Source organism: Bos indicus, chromosome 3 (genome assembly GCF_029378745.1).
Source record: "Bos indicus isolate NIAB-ARS_2022 breed Sahiwal x Tharparkar chromosome 3, NIAB-ARS_B.indTharparkar_mat_pri_1.0, whole genome shotgun sequence".
Classification (NCBI taxonomy): Eukaryota; Metazoa; Chordata; class Mammalia; order Artiodactyla; family Bovidae; genus Bos; species Bos indicus.
In genome coordinates this window covers 32,789,150-32,810,714 of record NC_091762.1, presented here as the reverse complement: position 1 = coordinate 32,810,714, position 21,565 = coordinate 32,789,150, and the positions used below count along the sequence as shown (strand labels likewise).

Below are 21,565 nucleotides of genomic sequence, written 5' to 3'. Positions count from 1 at the left end.
ATAAAGACTAAGCATTGACCATTAGATTTAGCAATATGTTGATATTTGAAGACCTTGAGAAAAATAGCTTTAATGGAGTGATAAAGCTAAAACCCTAATTTGAGTGAATTTCAAATGAGAAATAAGAGTTTGAGACCATCAGTATAGATAAATTTTGAGAATTTTGCTCTAAAGGATTCAAGCTACATTCCATATTATGGAATTTATTATCAGAAAAAAATGGGTGCTTGATAATTCCATGAGAAGCAAAGCCTTAATAATAAAAGCAGAAAGCATCAAAAGGAGGAGGTAAAGTAAGAAAATGAAATGAAATGAAAATGGATGCAATATGTCTATTAGGATGATTTTAGATGATTTTATTTAACAAATACTGATACATCGCTGTCAGGCACTATCCAAGGATTTATAAATACAATTAATTCAAGAAGCTTCTGATTCCCAAAATTCATTTGAGACTGCCCTTTTCCCAATCTTTAATTGTATTAAGACATGAGCCCACAATTTCACCTTCTTCTCTGTTTATACTGTTTCCCTAAGTGAAGTTATTCAGACCAATGGCTTCAAATGGTACCTATTTACTGATAGCCTTTAATTATGTATACCCAAGCTCCAACATTTAATATTTTAGCTTGATAGGAAAGTGAAATTTTAATATTTTGGATTGTTGTATTTGCAATTTTCCCAAAATGGACATGTACTGCTTCTTTTTTTAAAGCTTAAATTTTTTTTCAAAGGAGGTAATTAATTCATGAACTAATCTCCCCACAGATAGATAAATTAAGAAGACTGACAACTGACCACTGGATCTAGCAACATGGTAGTTGCTGGTGTCCTTAACAAAATCTAATATGGTGGAGAAGGGGGAGAAAAATCTGCCTGGAATAATCTGGCAGTTCCTCAAAGTTAGGGTATGGCCCAGCAATTACACTCCTAGGTATATACCCAAGAGACTTGAAAACATTATGTCTACACAAAAACATATACCCAAACATTCAGAAAAACATAGCAATATAACATCCTAGTAGCCAAAGTGTACACAACCCAAATGTCCATAAACAAATGGATAAACAAAGTATGGTATATCCATACAATGGAATATTAGCAATTTAAAAAATTAAGTATGAATGCATGTGACAGCACAGATGAACCTTGAAAATATTAAACTAACTCAAAGAAATCAGTCACAAAGGAAAATATACTGAATGGTTCATTCCATGCATATGACTGTCTAAACTAGGCAAATTTATAGAGACAGAAAGTGTATTGTTGTGTTGCCAAGGGATGCGGAAAGAAGGGTCTGGGGAGACTGCTAATGAGTATGACGTTTTCTAGGTGGTAATGAAAATGATCTAAAATTAGATCATGTTGAAGGTTACACAACTGTGTGAATAACTACATTTCAAAAGGGTGAAATTACAATATGCAAATTACCTTAATAAAGTTACAGAAAAAAGCGGGGGGGGGGGGGGGGGGGGCAAGAGAATCTAGTTGACACTCAGTTTGCATTTGTTTTATTCCCTCTCAGTATTTTCTGACTTTCTGTTTTCTATTTTGTTGCCAATGTCCAGGTTTTATTTGACCTTACTTCCAGAAATTTATTATTTCTTAAAAATAACCTTTTCCTCCTTTCCCTTAATCCCTATCTCTACAACTCTCCAAATCAAAGATAACCAGAGATTAAAATGTCTGGCTCTATTAAGAAAAGCTACACTTTACAATTTTAAAAAGTATTAAATGTGGCCATGTTCAGATTTACTTTTCACACAATCTTAGTCATATATTTACATATTTCAAAAAACGGAAGCATTTGCCTAGAGATAACATACCACTTTAAGCAAACAATACATTATCTAGCCTGAATTCTAAAACCCATTTTGTATCATATGAAACTACTTTGTAAAAGTTACAAAACATCCCTCACTCTTGAAAAATGTTGGAAGTTTTTAATGCTGCTGCTATAATACATTTTCTTTCATGAAATTTAAGAAAAACTTACAACAATGGTGAGTAGAAGGTATTGTCATTTTATGGGTAAAGAGACATATAAAGATACAAGCCCACTGGCAAAGCTAAGTTTTAAGTTGATTTCCTATCTTGGATTATATAATTTTAAAAGTACACAATAATTAACTATTGTTGGAATAACATCTGGGCAATTTAGCTAAACATACAAATAACAAATATTCAAACAGGGAATTCTAGTTGAAGTAATAGAAAAATAGAAAATTTTTCCTTCCAAAAAAAGGTACCTATAGACAAAGATTCAGATATCCCATGAGTTATTCATAAAAGTCAAACATGAGTTAATCTTTTCTGTATTTCTTACATAAAATTTTACAATCAGCTGATGAAAAGACAACTTTTACATTCAAAAACACTTTCAGAATGCCCTATAACAATGCAAAAGTATATGAAAAAACATAGCTATTTCACTGATGCCTTTAAGAACAGCCATTTTATTATTTTTGATGCATCTTCTTACGCATTTCTTCAAGAGCTGCTTCTTTCTCTCTCAGCACTTGCTTAAGTCTTCTTATCTTTTCATCTCTAATGGTTTCTTCTAACTCTGGTGGTGTCATTGGAAAAATATCTTCAGTATAATTTTTATTAAAGGAATGGCTTTGTTCAAAAGCTGTACTTGAGTTCAATATGTCTTTTTCTTGGTTTCCATGAGTACGGTGCTCTACCTCAGTTCTATTTTTTTCTCTGGTTTTGTTGCAGCTTGTGAGGATGTTATGGTTTGACACATCTGAAGTTGGTAAAATACTGCTAATGAGCTGGGAACTGGTGACATTAGTTCCTCCATTTATAGTTGTGTTATTAACACTACTGGTTCTTCTCTTCTTTGGGTGATCCATCTTCTTAGTGGTTTTTGCTTTTCTTTTCTTATCAATACCCTGCTGCAGTTTTGAGTAAGACTTCAAAAGAAAAATAAAATATTATTGCTGTTTATTGTACTCTTGAATTTAAAAATATGTCCAGTTACAAATATTTAGCCATTAAATTTAACTCAACAAAACTACTGAGAACAACTACAGGAAGAAAGTAATGTTTGCCACTGTATGGTATCAAAGTGAATGGCAATGTCCCAGTGACAGTCACTGAGAATAAATTGCCTATTTTCCTGCTTAAGTCAACTAATAGAAGCTATATTGATCTACAATAAAAGCTTAACAATCATTTGTGAAGAGCCTAAGAAATAGAATTTATCTAACATTTTTTTTCATCTGCACAGTAGGCACATATGAAATTATCACTGGGAAAGGTTGACTGGTTTCTGATCTGAAGTTCAGGATATTCAACAATAAGGAAACATTTATAAGTAGAATGACAGTAGGCAACGTTACAGGGATTTTTTGGTTCATCATTATTGTGTAGATTTCTCTTAAGGCTTATATTAAAAGCAATACTGTAGTGAATATCTACATGCTTATATTTTCCTTACATTTCTGTCATTTATTTTCCTTTTTAAATTTTTTTGGCCACACTGTGCAGCTCAAGGGATCTTAGTTCCCTGAGTAAGGGATTGGGTCCTCGACAGTGAGAATGTGGAGTCCTAACAACCGGACTTCCAGGGAATTCCCTAAACAACATTTTAATTAACTGGAGATATCTTTTTACTTGTGCACATCTTATTTTCTTATATGTTTTGGTATAATACATATAGACACAATATTGGTAAGAACTATCATTCATATTAATGCATAAGACTAAAAAATAAAAATCAAGAAAATTAATACATTCATGTATCTTTGGAATACCTATAAAGGATACTTTAAAATCTATTACCTGTGTTCACGTGTGCACGAATTCCCCATCCTGAACCCCCACCCATGGCAGATGCATGTTGATGTATGGCAAAACCAAGACAATATTGTAAAGTAAAAAATAATAATAATAAAAAAGGAAAATCTATTACCTGTTTTCTCCCTTCCTCCTTCACTATAAACTCTGCCTCTTTGTAAGTTTCACTCTTCACCAAAGGGCTAATGGAATCAAAACCTTCTCCAGAGCCCAACTGCTGAGCAATCCGAGTAAGGCACACTCTCAAATCTTTAGTGATACCAAATATCTTTTTAAGTTCAGCATCACTCTTCAGATATGACACCTTATTGCTTCTTCGTTGAGAACTGTTCTTGTCATTTCTTTCTTGAGTAACTTTTTCTAATGTTGATGCCATCTCATTCTGGATCTGGAAATAGGAAAAGAAAACACACAAACAATACTGCCAATTACTTAAGCTATTTTATCACACTAGCAACTAAGTAATTACCTCATCTTACTTAAAATGCCATGCTTTAAAGTCCTAAATGGTTGGATTGCATTAGTCTTACGTTACCACCCACACTTGGAAAGCTGAACTTTACTGGGCAAAACCAAAATGCTCCCCTACAATTTTACTTTCTTGTACTAGGAAGGTAACAGGCAGTCAATTCTCAAACAAATGAAATGAGAATACAGACTAATAACAAGTTGAAGATAATCTATATGACATTGTTGGAAATTGTCATTTTTTGAAAAACTCTTACACCTTTAATCAATCGTACTTAATGAGAATTTACCTCCTTATATCCCTGGAGTTCAATGAATTCTGTACAAAAGGGGAAAATACTGAGATTATTAAGTAGACCTCTAAGTACAAATATTTAGAGGTCACACATACACATATCTTAAGTAGAACAAAAATAATTATGTGGATATGTTGGGTAACTGAATGAGGAGTCAGAAAGAAGGGCTAGAAAAAGGAAAAGGAAACTTGTATATTAAAAAAAAAAAAAATCAGGATGTTGATAACTTTTTTCCACATATGAATGAAAGGTGTTAATTAGTCAAGTCCTACCCTTTCCACCATCTACCTAAAAAACTGCCAGATAGCTCCCTACCACAAAACAAACAAATCCCAGCTCTCCTCTATGCCTAACATTAATCTCTTCTTATACTAAAAGTAAGCTCTTAAATACATGTATGTATATGTACTTATGTGTACAAATATAAGCATGCATATATATATTTACACACATAATTTTACGAAGCTTTGACTTCACATTATCCTTCTCCAACTCTTCTGAATCTTGTTGCTCTGTGATTTGTCTGTTTAATTTTGCTCTGAAGATTTGGCATGCCAAATGATTCAAGAGAAAAATACTGTTTGGTTTCTATTACACTTCTCAAACATTTCCCTCAAATGAAAGCTTTGGCTTAAGCATTCACCTGTGTATGATATGTATTCGATGAAAAGGAGGATGGGAGAGGAGGTAAAAAGAGGTATCATAGATAACTAAGAATCAAGAAAGAAAAATTTTCTATATACATAAGATAAAAAGAACACCCTGACATGGGAAAATTACCTTTGGTTCTTGGTCTCTGAAAACACACTGTTGTGAAGTAACAGTTGTTGCATCAACAGAGGAACTTATTTTCTCTATGCTCTGGATGATATTTCCTTTCCTGGGGGCATTTTGTCCTGTACTAAATCCATCTGGTAAGACTGGCTTTGAGAATAAAGTCTTACTCTGCTTTAAGTAGTTAATAGATTGGTTCATACTATGTGGGTTTGGGGCAGAAAGAGATGGTTTCTCCACTTTCTTATTCTTCTCTGCCCTTAAATTGGCCATGGAAGCAAGCTGAGTATTTGAAACTGATTTTGTCTCCATCTGGGAAGATTTACTTTTAGCCAAAACAATATTTACAACCTCTCTGGATATTTCTGTGACTGGACTTGAACTCACTATCTGTGATGCATCTTTTCTTGGTGGAATATCAGAAGAAACTGAATTCTGTTTGTCAATTAGTGATGGCAAAACATCTGTCCCCTTTTTAGCCAAGAGATAGACTTTCCCATTAAACATAACCAAAGCATTATCTTTAATAGGCATACTTTTGGATTGTGTCCCAGTAGGACTGATGGTACTCAATGGTGGCATATTTACAGTATTATCTCCCAAATTTTTTCTATCTACAAAAGTTTTTAAAATCTTTGAAGCCACATTATTTGAAGATTTAACAGGAACAAGAGATGGAGTGCAAGGCTGTAGATTTTCTTGAAAAATCCATTTCACTGGAGCAGCTTGAGAATGCTGACCACCTTTTAACTGTGTCTCTTTAGCAACATTCATTGGAATCTGTGTGGTGTTTAATATCATTGGCTTTGCTATTTCTGTAACAGGTTTTGGGTAAATGTTTTGAAAGTTCTTGGTAACTACATTTTTCACTGTATTTACAGGAGATACATAAATAACAGTAGGTATTTGGGAGGGCTCAACTGTTCCTGAGGTACTTGTGGTGGCAGTTGCAAGTATCTTTTGCTGAACTGAAGGAGGCAATGATGACGCTGGTACAGATTTCACTTCAGCATGGGCTGGAATCTGTAAATGATGCCCAGAAGGCAAAACCGGAGACTTCACAGTCATTGGGAGATTCTGGGTATTTACTAAAATGTAAGATGAATCATTTTGTGTTGAAGAGGGAGAAACAGCAAATGTTTGCATGGTGAGTCCATCAACTTTCACACCATGACTCTGAACTTTAGAAACTGATGAGGTAAAATTTTCAGTCCCCACAGAAGTAACTCTAACTTTTTCTGCTGTATCTACTGTTCTTGTAAGAAAATAGTTTGAAGAACTGGCTGGCTGAAAAATGGGCAATTGAACTGATGCACTTGTGGAAGAGCTGGAAATCTGAGTCTGAAAAGTAACTTGAACTGGACTTCCTGTATTCCCTTTCAAAGCATCAGACATGACTGAAGATTGAACTAGTGGCATAAGATTTCCAGAGGAATTAGGAATTGGAAGTAATTGCAGAAGGTTTTTTCCATCCGAGCCAATCGTCTGAACTACTTGGTACATGCAGCCTGAAACACTTAAAAAAAGATTGAGTAAATAAATACAACATACTACATGGTATATACATTTTATTTAAAAACAAGTATTTGTAAATATTATTTTTTAAAAGTAAAAGTTTATAAAATATAAGTATGTAATTTGACACTTTGAGTTTTCAAAGTGAAATACTGCAAAAGAAAGATTTTGAAGTAGAAGAGATAATCAAAGATATAGCAAGCTTTGATTTAGATCTTCTCATATGATTAGGCAATGCATATGAGATACTAGCACTTATTCTTAAAACTAAAATTAGACTTTCCTAAGGTTTTATCTTGTATAAAATTTCACCTACTAGAATATGCTCCTCTTAAACCACATATTCTCCCTTCTTTCTTAAATTCTTTCCTCTAGTCCTTCTTCTTTACTATTACTGACCATGATTCTCATTTTACCTCCATTTATGTCATTCTATTTCCCTCGCTCTTTTCTTTCCCTAGCTAATCTGTTCTGTGTTCTTCCCACTGATAATGACAAGTTCTACTGTCAGCTATTCTTTTGCTCAACACATCTCTTAAGACACCACCTTCATGTGCCACATGTCTGGAGACTAAACTGAGTTACTCATGTAGGAAGCAAATTCTTCTTTGATGTCAGTACGTTTGACATTTAGTACTAAATAGCTCTTGGTATGGCAATTACTCATATTAGTTTCAACTGTCTGTCAATCCATATTTTAATAGCAACATCATTTCAGCTGAATGGCTTTCAATGAATATGGAATATGAATGACATCATTCACTATAAACTATCAAATACACTGGAAGTCAGTATTCCTTTTTAACAGCCTATTTTGATCCTGATAGTTATTAGCTATTACTTAGCACAGGTTGTCTGATTTTAAAGAAAAAATCAATACATACCAGTATCAGATCGTATAATTAATTATCTGTAGATTAGTTAAATGCAGACACCTAAAGCTATATACCTAAAACCAACCTTCAGCTCTTGGAAAATACTAAACCTTTAGTATGGGAATCAGGGTCCTCACACATGCTAATTAGTTATTAATTAGTTATTCTTCATCCACCCATGTAACTTAAGTCTCAACATAAATGATATTTCCCAGAAGATACATCCTCTGGCCACTTTTAACTACCCTTGTTCCTCCTTCATAATTAATAACATTAATTAATTAACTTTCTTCAGGGTACATACATCACAGGTTTTTACCATATCTTAATTTTTTTTTCACCAGTTTATGTACTGTCTCTCATGCTAAATTCTAGCAATATGGGTACAGAGTCCATGTCCTATACAGTTAACACGGCTTTATATGACTAAGATCAGATGAAAAAAAATTAAGAATGAAAAACAATGAAATAATAATTAGAATTCTCAGTAGTGTAAAGGTATGTTTTACTGCCTAAAGGTGTTTTTTAAGCCTCAGGTATTAATACAAATCAAAGTAAAAAATTCTATGCAGTACACAAGCTAAGAATGCTTTTTTAAAATCTTTTTTAAAAAATCACAAGTATTTTGTGATACGTAAAAATTATGAATTTCAAACTCACTGATGGACAGGGAGGCCTGGTGTGCTGCGGTTCATGGGGTTGCAAAGAGTCAGACACGACTGAGCGACTGAACTGAACTGATCCATAAATAGTTTTATTAGTACAGAGTCACCCCTACTTTTTATGTACTGTACATGGCTACTCTCATGCTGCAACAAGAGTTCAGTAGTTGCAGAAGAGATCATATAGCTTATATAGCCTAAATATTTACTATCTAACCCTTTACAGAAAATGTTTGCTAGTTTCCAATGTAGTTCAACCCACAATCCCTAAAAGAACTTAAACTGTTGGGTACATGAACATGTAAATAGGCAATTATCATTGAGATGATGATCTATTTGTATGACAACAAACATGCTTACTCCTTTCTTATAACATTTTCTTCCCAAGGCTTCCTAGATACCATATTCTTCTATATTTGTAGTGGTTCCTCAGTCTTCTTTGCCAACTCCAATCCTTGAATCAGCCTTAAAATGTTGGAATTCAACAAAGTTTAAAGTGAACTCTTCCTACTCAATAAGCTTTGCCCCAGATGATTTATTTTATATACATGACTTAAATTACCATTTATATATCAACAATTCAAATATTTATATCTTAGCTCTTTTGAGTCAGGCTTGTATGTCCAACTTCCCTCTTGACATTTCCATTCACAATCTCAAACACACCTAAAACTAGACACAGTCTTTTCCAATGTTCTTCCTTCAGTAAATGGTATCCCAACTATCTTAGATCCTAAATCTAAACAAGTAATTCCAGCTTTCTAACAAGTAATTCCAACTTTCTAACCATATATACCCAACCTATCTCAAAATCCTGTTGATATTATTTCCTACCTTTCTCTTGATCTAGTCAACTGTTTCCAAATCAGTCGTTCCCACCCCAGTCTATCTCTGGCTTGGTCTGTTATAGTAGCTTAACAACCAATCTTTTCTTTAGTCTATCGTCTTCTCTTCAAATTACCTAGCACTCTTAAAGCTGGCTGGCCCTTCCCTACTTAAAATGTTTCATCAGCTTCCCACTATCTCAGTGGTAAAAAGGAAACCAAGAGATTCTGAGGCAATTGAAGACAAAGGAAGAAAGAGTTTCAAGAAAACTAGGTAATTCCACTGAAAATTTCTGAGAGACCAAATAGAAAGCAGATTAAAAATGTATACAGGAATTAATGGCATGAGGATCACTGATGGCATTAAAGGGCAGTTTTGTGTGGAAAGAAGTCAGTAGGAGTGAATATGAAGAAAGAATATGAAAACAGCAAAGACAGATAACACTTTGATGAACTTTGGATGTAAAGGGAAAGAGAAAAACTGGCAAGTAGCTGGAAACTAAACGGGGTCAAAGAGGAGTTTTGTTTTTTTTTTAAATGTTAGGTGAACTAGAGCAGCAGTCCCCATTCTTTTTGGCACCAGGGACTGGTTTCATGGAAGACAATGTTTCCATGAACCAGGGTGGGGGGATGGTTTCAGGATGATTTAATCACATTACATTTATCATGCATTTTATTTCTATTATTATTATATCACTTATTACATCAGCTCCACCTCAGATCATCAAGCATTAGATCTGGAAGCTGAGGATCTCTGAACTTGAGCATGAATACTCATGTGAGTCACCTTAAGGGAGAGACTGGAAATAAAGGAGAAAGAGGGACAATTAATAATGTAAAGTTTGAAAAAGAGGTAGGAAATTGAGACCACAAGTCAGTTCAAGAGACTAAAATGGAGGAATCAACCTACCTGACTTCAGGCTCTACTACAAAGCCACAGTCATCAAGAAAGTATGGTACTGGTACAAAGACAGAAATATAGATCAATGGAACAAAACAGAAAGCCCAGAGATAAATCCACGCACCTATGGACACCTTATCTTTGACAAAGGAGGCAAGAATATACAAGGGAGAAAAGACAATCTCTTTAACAAGTGGTGCTGGGAAAACTGGTCAACCACTTGTAAAAGAATGAAACTAGAACACTTTCTAACACCATACACAAAAATAAACTCAAAATGGATTAAAGATCTAAACATAAGACCAGAAACTATAAAACTCCTAGAAGAGATCATAGGCAAAACACTCTCCGACTTAAATCACAGCAGAATCCTCTATGACCCACCTCCCAGAATACTGGAAGTAAAAGCAAAAATAAACAAATGGGACATAATTAAAATTAAAAGCTTCTGCACAATGAAGGAAACTCTAAGCAATGTGAAAAAACAGCCTTCAGAATGGAAGAAAATAATAGCAAATGAAGCAACTGACAAAGAATTAATCTCAAAAATATACAAGCAACTCCTGCAGCTCAATTCCAGAAAAATAAACGACCCAATCAAAAAATGGGCCAAAAAACTGAACAGACATTTCTCCAAAGACATACAGATGGCTAACAAAGACATGAAAAGATGCTCAACATCACTCATTATCAGAGAAATGCAAATCAAAACCACAATGAGGTACCATTTCATGCCAGTCAGAATGGCTGCGATCCAAAAGTCTACAAGCAATAAATGCTGGAGAGGGTGTGGAGAAAAGGGAACCCTCTTACACTGTAGGTGGAAATGCAAACTAGTACAGCCACTATGGAGAACAGTGTGGAGATTCCTTAAAAAACTGGAAATAGAACTGCCATACGACCCAGCAATCCCAATGCTGGGCATACACACCGAGGAAACCAGAATTGAAAGAGACATGTGTACCCCAATGTTCATCGCAGCACTGTTTATAATACCCAGGACATGGAAGCAACCTTGATGTCCATCAGCAGACGAATGGATAAGAAAGCTGTGGTACATATACACAATGGAGTGTTACTCAGCCATTAAAAAGAATACATTTGAATCAATTCTAATGAGGTGGATGAAACTGGAGCCTATTATATAGAGTGAAGTAAGCCAGAAAGAAAAACACCAATACAGTATACTAAAGCATATATATGGAATTTAGAAAGATGGTAACGGTAACCCTGTATCCGAGACAGCAAAAGAGACACAGATGTATAGAACAGTCTTTTGGACTCTGTGGGAGAGGGGAAGGGGTGGTATGGTTTAGGAGAATGCCATTGAAACATGTATAATATCATATGTGAAATGAATTGCCAGTCCAGGTTCGATGCATGATACAGGATGCTTGGGGCTGGTGCAGTGGGATGACCCAGAGGGATGGTAGGGGAGGGAGGGGGGGGGTGCAGGATGGGGAACACGTGTACACCTGTGGTGGATTCATGTTGATGTATGGCAAAACCAATACAATACTGTAAAGTTAGAACACACACACACAAATACGAGAAAAACTTAGCTAGAAAAATAAAAAAATAAAAAAGATGCAAAAACAAGTCTTTCAGCAAGAGTAAGCTGACTTTAGAAAATATCAGAGTCATTAGACACTGCCCCAGAGAGGTAGGTAACGATCATTAATTTACAGTTATACCAACTGTGCTGGTTAGTCTCCTTGTTTTACCAGGCATAGCCAAAGAGAAAGTGTTATCACTAAGTTCACCCAAGGTTGCAGTGGCTTCAGAAGGGTGTAACAAAAATCAAAGAGCAGCAAATGATTTTAGGGTATTGAAAATTTTTTTCAAATAATGAAATGCAGAATCTATACTAGATGGGATGAAAATGAGAATATAAAATCTAACATTTAGGGAGAAAGGGGATTCCCTGGTGGTTCAGACAGTCAAGAATCTGCCTACAATGCTAGAGAGCCAGGTATGATCCCTAGGTTGAGAACACCTACAGAAGGCAATGGATACCCACTCCAGTATTCTTGCCTGGAGAATTCCCCAGACAGAGGAGCCTGGCAGGCTACAGTCCATGATGTTGCAAAGAGTCGGACGTCACTGAGCAACTAACATTTTCACTTTTTCACTTTCATAGGGAGAAAATAAAGGGAATAGACTGAAGGGCCAGATAAAAAAGTCAGCGTGGGAGTACTTAAAACAACTAAGCTAAAATACAGGAACTGTGGTGTTTGGAAAGCAGGATGCCTAAAACCAAAATTTTGTAAATGCAGCAATTTCATCTGATAACAACTACAGAAGTGGATTGATGGTGATAGAATGGAGAAAACATTGAAGAAAAAGATCTGTGTACTGAAAGACCAGGTGACAAAAGAGATTACCCATACAGATGCTGAAGTCATTTGGATTAGAGAGATGATTAGGATGTGGGTGCTTACATTCAGTGACAGGAAGTGGGTACATGGTGTTAATGAACCACAGTTAACTTTCTGTTGCTGATATGCTAGAAAGTTGACTTGAAGCTCATGTCTTCTGCAATCTATTTTCCTTCCATATTCTACTACACCTTATTTTCGAAGATTACCAAGTATGTCCTCACAGTTAAATCTGGCTTATTCTTTGTCTTCATTTCCTAGGTGCTCTCTGCTGAAGCTAACACTGGTAGCTAATTATCTGCCTATCTTGAACCTCTTCCTAACACAGTTTCCATTGTGTGCAGTATTTGTTTTGTCTTTCTGTTCCGTTTCTTATTAATTTTCTGCATTTTAAGCATCCAACTATGACTACTCCTGAAAGTACAGTTCTTCACTATTTTTCTTTCAAGACATTCCTTTGTAAATCAACCATATTTCAATTAAAAAAAAAAAAACAAAACTTTTTAAAGGCATTCTTCCATAAAGACTGCATCAGGGTAACAGTTCAAAGCTTCTATTATCTTAAATTATCTACTCTGCAATAATGACTCTATTATTTATCTCTCTTCCTATTCCTTAATATTTATCTCAATTCCATATTTGTAATGCCTGACCAAATATTTTCACTTCTAAAACCATTAAAGTTAAAATTACTCTGTACTGAAAACTAATACTTTCTTACCATCCAGTCATGTGTCAGCATACTATTTTCCAAGTCACTTAGGTCTTAAAATACCTAGTCATCTCTATCTTTACCACCCTCCTTATTCAACTTTAATTCAGAGTACCTTGTATAGATACCTACAAAGGATAAACATACAATAAACGTATACTGAATGAATCACCAAGTCTACATTTTTTCCCCTTTTTTACACCTCTTCGTCATATTCTCTTTCTTCGTCGTCACTTCTACTTCCTAGATCAGACCTGTATCACCTTGTGTCCTGTCCTCATTATCTCATCCCTATATTTTTTGGCTTTGACTTTTAAACTAGATTGCTTGATTGCAGCCATTATTATGATGTATCTCTGGCAGACTAAATCATTGTTTTCATCCTGTTGCCTTCTTGCTCAAAGTTTCAATAATTCATCACTGCCAATTCAGTTTGATGTTAAAATCATCTACAACCTAGTCTCAACCAATCTTCTATAACATCTCAACATAAAATCTCTGGTCTTATCATAAAGGTCTTTACTATTCTGGATTGTCCCATGTACAATATTTACTCTAACTATTCTTCAAGGGTTTTTTTTCCTTCTCTAACAATTTAAAAGTTATAAATTGAGGACCAATGCATTTTCTCTACGAAATATCTTCTAGACACTCAAACTCACATTAATTTCTCCCAACTTGGTATCCTGAAAGCACTCTTGTTGCCATTAATGCCAGGAGTTATATAATGCCTTCTGTATTGTCTTTATTAGTTAATTTTTTTAAATGAGTAAACTATTGTTTTCCTCAGTAAGGCTGAAACTCCTTATGGTCAGAGACTGTATCATTTATTTTGTAATTATTCTTCCAATACCAAGCACAGAAGGCCCTAACAAAATTATATAAAAAATAATGCAACTCTTTGAAATATTTCAAACATATTAAAATGCCTCAACACCTGTATTGTTTAGTTAATGTATTTCATCTGTCAGTAATATCTGGCTAACAGATTAGAAGTTTCAACAGAACAGAATCCATGCTTTTATAATTAATTATTTGCATAGCGGAAAACACATTTTGGACTTCCCTGGTGGCTCTGATGGTATGGAATCTGCCTGCAATGTACAAGACCTGGGTTTCATCCCTGTGTCAGGAAGATCCACTGGAGAAGGAAATGGCAACCCACTCCAGTATTCTTGCCTGGAGAATTCCATGGATAGAGGAGTCTGGCAGGCTACAGTCCAAAGGGGTCCCAAAGAGTGGGACATGACTGAGCAACTAACACGTTTAAGGGCTTCCCAGATGGCACTAGTGGTAAAGAACCTGCCTGCCAATGCAGGAGACGTAAGAGTTGTGGGTTCGATCCCTGGGTCAGGAAGATCCCCTAGAGGAGGAAATGGCAACCCACTCCAGTATTTTTGCCTGGTGAATCCCATGGACAGAAAAATCTGGCCAACTACAGCCCATAGGATCACAAAGAGTCAGATACCACTGAAGCGACTTAGCACACACGTAAACACATTTTAATTAGCACAGCAGTTAAGCAAATCACACAGGCTTCCAATAGGTCATTCATATACTTTATTATATGACCCCTGTATTCATTTTATAAAAAATATTTATACTATGCAAACTCTTTTTAAATCTAATCCAGAGTTTTTCCCTCTTTTCCACTTCCCCTCAAAAAAGGGATGGAAAATACAGTCTCTTCTATGTCAGTATACCAGTAGAGATTTATATGATCTGCCAGAGACCTATTCATATCTATGTTCTCTATACGTAATAGAGCAACTGGCACACTGTTAACAGTATTAGCTAAACTGAATCCTACAAGCTGTAATTTTTAAAAAATCCATGATTTCCTAGTAATAAATGGAATGAGTTCTAAAGATTAAACTGAAATGCAGAATGCTAAGGAAAGAAGTGATAAACCAGGATGAAATTCATACTTCTTCAATCACTGTACATTTTTTTCAGATACAGAAGAGACATTCCATTTAAGATACTAAAGATTATATTCTTCTAGCTAAAGTTAGAACTAAAACTAGAGCCAGATTTTGCATCCCATGTTCTGGTTAGGCCACTTAAAGAATAATAAACATGCTAATTACTTTAAATCAATTAGGATTTGAACTGAGAAATTACTTTGGAAAGTTAGTTTTAAGATTTTAAAAGAGAAGAGAGAAATGTATTAGAAGATTACTGGCTTCTAATCCTAGCTCTCCCAATTATTAATTGACTTTGGTAAACTTACTTAATTTCTTCTAATCTCTCTTTCTTTATTTGTAAGTTTTGCTATAACTGGTTGGGATCCTGATAAGCTCCCAATACATGCTAGACATTATCTTGCATTAAAATATTATAATTTCTGTCCAAGATCAAGTAAATGAATCAGGTAATCTTATGAAAATATGAGAACTTTAATAAAAGATATTAAATAAACTTACTATATAACTTTTGACATTTTTGACTTTTCATTTTGAATGAAGCATTTACAGATTTGATACAGAATCATAAAAATTTTGCAGGTTAGGACTTTCCTGATGGTACAGTGGATAGGAGTCATCCTGACAATGCAGGGGATGCAGGTTTGATCCCTGGTCTGGGAAGGTTCCCCACATCACAGGTAGCTAAAGCCCACGTGCCACAACTATTGAGTCCACATTCTAGAGCCCGTGAGCCACATCTAACGAGCCCCTGTGGTGTAACTACTGAAAACGATGTGCCTAGAGCCTGTGTTCAGCAACAAGAGAAGTCAGCACAATGGGAAGCCTGTGCACCGTGACCAAGAGTAGCCCCTGATCACTGCAACTAGAGAAAGCCCGTGCTCAGCAACAAAGACCCAGTGCAACCAAAAATAATTTAAAAAAATTTTTGTAGGTTAATAAACATTTTGTAGATAATTTCACAAAATTTTCAACTGCTAAGAGATTTTTTCCAACTTACTCTCTATGATTATTATAATAATCTCTATAATTATTCTCTATTATGTACACACATAACATATACAAATGCATAATATAATAATATATATGATAATATATTTCATATGACATCATATGTATAACAAGTTGTTATAAATAGTTGTCATTAACTCTACTCTTTATAAACAGTCCAACAAGGTAGGTACTGCCATTCCCATTTTATAGTTGAGAAAATGGAAGTTTAGTAATATTAAAGAACTTATTCAGAATGACATGCTTTCTTAGGGAATCCCATTCACTTTCTTGTATTTACTTTAGCATAACCTCAATATGGTCCTCAAAATTCATGCATAAACTGAGATATTAATGAGAAATAGATTTCATTTAACCAGTATAGTATGTTTCTCTTACACACACACACTCAAATCACATAAACAAAGATAATAACAACTGTACAAAACTACATGCACACCAAACTGACAATGAAACATTTTATAACCAAACCAAGTCCCATACTGAGGACACCCATTTAGCTCCCTATTTAAGAACAAAGGGTCAAAGGCGGATAGAAGCCAACTGCCAATCACATGGCATCCTAATTCTTATTATTGTGGGATATATTATCACAGGCTTTTATTATAATTCTTCTAAGCTGATGACTCACAAGTCTCTTTGTGAACTCTGACTCTCAAATTTCCAGCTTTGACTCTACCTGAATTTCAGATTCAAGTATCTCACTGATTGCTTTCTTGGTGTATTCCTCATCTCAATTAATTTGATAATATCTGCCCAGAAAACTGGCATAATTGACCCACTTTTCTTCATACCAATTCACTGACAAGATCTGCCCATTTGCCTTTCTGTATTTCTTTGAATCCAACCCTTGCTCTACATTCTAGCACAGACTTTCAGAATCTCTGAAAGGACAACTGAAATAGAATCTTTATTCATCTGACTCGGCACCTCAAATCCACACTGTCATCAGTTACCTAAAAAGACATGTGACTATAACAGTTCCTTTCTTAAGATCCTCAGAAGGGTCTCCAATGGAGAGAAGTCTAATCTTTTTAGCAAATCCTTATGAGCTATCTATTTATCCTGCTTGTAGTATAGACTCCAACAATAAATACCAATTACTAGCAATACATCATACTACCTTTTTTTTTTTTTAATCAATTTCCTCTGCCTGGGTATAGCCTTCATTTATCTTTTACTTGGACAGCTAATACTTAATATTCCCCAACTCAGCCACTCCAGAAACCTTTCCCACAATTTCCTTTCTCTATGCCCTCACAGGATCATCCTGTGCATATTATTATTAACAAGTGTATTATAATTCCCCCTAGATGTTAATGTTTTTCATGGGCATGGTCCATAGCCTATTCTTTAATCAGTCTCTCCATTTAGTAAAGTCAGTCACACCATAGGCACTCAGTGAACAGCTTTTAACCAAATGTTTTAACTATACTAAGTGATGAACTAGAACATGAACCTAGGTCTCTGTAACTATCTTCTTTCTCTAACTCTATCAAGGTCTTTGTACCTCAACTGTACCATTCTGACTCCTGGTTTTCTCTTTACATATAAAGTTCAAATCTAAATAAACTTAATGCCTACTATCACAGATATCTTCCAGATTTCTCCTTTGTATTATAAGATTAAGTTTGGCTTTTACATTTTATACCCTGATGAATTAAACACTTTTAAAGCAATCAACATTCTGTATTACATTACTGAAAGCTTTTACAGCAGGAAAGAGGTAACTCAAGAAAAATCCAAGTATCCATAGAAAATCATATAATTTTAAGCTTATAAAAAATGCTTTTGTACAATAAAAATATCATCAGATATGTAAGACCATGAAGCTTCCAAAAAACTAAAGAGCTGACATTAATCCACGTATTTACAAAAGTATCTTTGAATGTCCTGCAGATTAATTATAAAACAACAGAATCAAATATGCAAACAGTAACCAAAATAAATGTCAAAGAGCTTCAGAAAGGCATCTGGCAAATGTCCCAAATATGTGATTTAAAATCTTAAGGACTTGAAGAAAAATACATTCAAAGATGATAAAAATAATGTATAAACCAATGAGTTAATTAACTCCGAATAATTGATAAATGTAGAAAACATAATTCAATTTGCAATGTTTTTAAATATAACCAAAAGTAGAAACAGGATAATTAAGTACACAATAAACAAAAAGTAAGGTTCTTACTCTAATTTCTGGTATTTAAAAAGAATGAAACCCTGAAACAAATTGTATTAAACTAGGATAAATCAAACGTTATCAAATATGCAGGTATTAAGACAAGATAGAAGAAATCAACAACCATTAAAGACTAGTTCCATTTTTGCGTATCCACACAAGGCACTATCTCTGCTCTTTCCCTCAACTTCCACCAAAAATAAACCAACAAAAAACAGACATGCACAAAAGCTGGCTCTTGCTATGATCTGAAATACAATGGCTCTTTCTTGGCAGTTTTCAATGCAGTTATAGCTAACCACTTTTGATGACCATTTCGTTTTAGATTATTATGCATGCTTAAGTGTTTATCACAATTAGGTTTCGTATCTATTCGTAACTACCTACTTCCTGGGCTAAAATTTTTACAGAAGTAAAATCGTATCCTTAAAATTATAATAGCTAACATTTAAACAACGCTTTTCTATTTTTACTGCACTAAGTATTTTAGTATATTCATTCTTTTAATCCTTAAAATACCTCTGGGTGTTCTTACTTACAGACTGGAAACCAAGTCATTTGGCCTCACAAATAGTAACTAGCAAATCAAGGATTAAACCTAGTGATACTGTTTTCTTCAAACATAAACGCTCTTCCATGATTTTTACATCTCCATTTCTATGGTTTCTTCTTCACATTTTCTTCTACAGGGACTCAAACTTTTTTCTCACCACTTATTATATACTCACAAACCATTGACAGTTTAACTTAAAATATTCTACCTTAGGTAACAATTTTGTTCGTTTTATTTCATCTTGAATAATATGTTTTTAAAAAATGAGTTAGTGATACACTATTATCTAAATTTACAAATAAGTGTCTAAGAAATATAGGAATCTACCTCTGACAAATGTAGTTCCTTTATATATACATCATTCTCATTACACCCGCTTCAAATACGCTGTTCCAAAGGATTTTACATGATAATTCCTCTATTTTCATTTTTTAATATCTTCAAATAAAGCTATCATTTGAAAAATTTTTTTTAAATTAATTCCCTTATTCCAAAACAAATTTTCAGTTTCTATATTCTTATCAATTACCCCCCCCAAAAAAGCCTTTCCTTCCCACAAACTCTTACATTACAGCTATCTTCCCTGACGGTCCAGCGCCACCTGTGCTGCACTTGCTAATCCGCTCTGATTGCTGCGTGTTTTTCTGCGAGTGCGCGAGAATCTTCCAGAAGATTCTGGTCATACAGGCGCGCCGGCCATGTTGATTTTCCTCTCCCATGGAGATCTACTCTGTCAGCCTATGAAATTCAGACGCTGGAGTCCTGCGGCGCCAGGGCAGAGGCTGACTGCGTCAGACTCTGAAGGGGGACGTGCTTTAAGGGATCTAAGCGCCAAACTGCCGCGCACTTTCCCTGGAATGCTCACCCAGAGGGATCAAAGGCGTCTGAACTGCAGAACCTCAGGAAACGACGGCCGACTCGACATCCTGCTAAGAGACTGGAGAGGGGCCGCCGGGTCGAGGGAGATTAGAAACCGGTACTTACCAATGCGAGGCGTTGCCTGACTTTTCCTCTGTAGGTTTCAAGAAGACCCTCTGTGGGTTATTGGACATTTTATAGGGTTGGGAGGGGCCAATACATCCAGGAAAGGGGGCAGTGTCGGGGCCGAGGTCCTCCAAGGGACGAGAATGAGAGCGAGAGCGAGAGCGAGAGAATGTTGGGCTGGAGTTGTCCCGGAGCAATTCAGAGGGGTTCGAAGATGAAAGGAGAGAGATGGCAGGCTTTTAAGAGGGTGTATCCTTAGGCTTCGGAGGGAGGCGGCGCAGCCACTAAAAACCGGAAGAATAGAAGAGACTGACGGGGCGGGTCCGTCCCTAGCCTCTCAGAGAAGGGTCTCGAGTCTCCACCCACTCAGCGCCTGGGACTTCGCTCCACAGCCGCCCGGAGTCAGCGCTGGAGGCGTGGCCTTAATGGCACCGCCCCTATGGGTGCTTGGTCAGCCTTAAAGACCGAGCCAGAAGGGCCCGACCGACCCCGCCCACCAAAGCCGCCAGCTAGCAAAGCTCAGCCTGCCAGCTTCCTGTATCGTCACATCCGGTCGCCAAGATGACTGGCTCGCTAGCGCCCCGCCCTTATACTTCGATCCAATCAAAGGTGCTGTCTGCCATCTCTTCTTCCGGATCAAGTAACGAATCGCAAAAGAAAATTCTCCAGATGCCTACGCAAAATAAAATGTTTCCGGGGCAATCGCGAATTTCCTCCCTTTGTATTTGCCGCTGGTCTGTTTTCTTTTCCGCCAGTGCTTTAAAAGACATTGGAGGGCTCTTTCGTAGTCATAGGAACTTCCGGAGTGAGAAAATTTTAAGACACCTGCCTGTGGCAAGCGCCTGTTTTATTGCTACTTCCTGTGGGTCTCTCGGGTTTTATTCTCTTACTTAAAGGTTTGCCTCGAGACTTAACCTACGTTCTCCCTCCACCCCTTAATACTTGCTGGAAATAACACTGTCATATAGTTTCTTCATTCCCTAAAAGTTTCATTTCTTGTATTGACTTACTTTTTGGCATCTTTATGTGACTCTCCAGAGAAATACTTGGCAGATGTCTCTTGATTACTGTTGTTAAGTCTCTTATCTGAGAAATGGGTTGACTCTGGCTTCAGCTGGGACTAGGAGGAAGTTGTGGGAGGAGTGGTTTCAAAGATCTAGTTTTATCAGCTACCAGCAGTAAAAATGTAAACAGGCTCATACTGTTCAAATTTAGGAGACTGATGTATGGTAGCCAAATTAAAGGTTTATTTTGGTCTTTTATAAATGCTGGTTAGTCATTCTCCTAACTCGTTAGTGAAATGAAAGATCTTGACGTCTCGATTATCATAGAGTAATACTTTTAAACTACTATTCACTCTTTGTTAAAGATTAATTTTGGTGATATCGAATCCTGTGTGTGTAAGTGGTATTTATCTTTTAGTGAAATATCCCCATACTAAAGAGGAGGCACAGTGTTGAGCCCTTTTTACTATCTTGGTTTTGATCATCCTCCTGTCTGTGAAAGCAGAATTACTTAAATGAGTTGCCCATTCTTGGCTTGTTTTATTTTTCTCACCACTCATTTCTTAAATTTTGTGTTTTTTAACTTCTCATATTCATCAGCACTTCTCATAAATGAAGCTCATTGTCACAGATCGGGTTCCCTGGGAGGCAGACTCTTCAGATAGACTTTGGTGGGCAGGAAGTTTATTAGGGATCAGTG

General features: G+C 35.8%; 1 protein-coding gene across 3 annotated transcripts; it reads right to left on the bottom strand.

Annotated features, from left to right (window-relative positions):
- Positions 1-331: 331 nt before the first annotated feature.
- Positions 332-20,365, bottom strand: LRIF1 (ligand dependent nuclear receptor interacting factor 1). 3 transcript variants are annotated; one of them, XM_019956870.2, is made up of 4 exons: positions 19,862-20,365; positions 5,349-6,850; positions 3,920-4,192; positions 332-2,918 (listed from the first exon to the last, which is right to left on the bottom strand). In XM_019956870.2, exons 2-4 carry the CDS (start codon positions 6,843-6,845, stop codon positions 2,460-2,462), a joined length of 2,229 nt encoding a protein of 742 aa, XP_019812429.1. In that variant the 5' UTR covers positions 6,846-6,850; positions 19,862-20,365; the 3' UTR covers positions 332-2,459. The 3 variants fall into 3 exon arrangements, with proteins under 3 accessions (XP_019812429.1, XP_019812428.2, XP_019812430.1); XM_019956869.2 differs by having other exon boundaries at positions 5,349-6,858; positions 19,862-20,364; XM_019956871.2 differs by lacking the exon at positions 5,349-6,850 and having other exon boundaries at positions 19,862-20,355.
- Between the last annotated feature and the right edge of the window lie 1,200 nt (positions 20,366-21,565).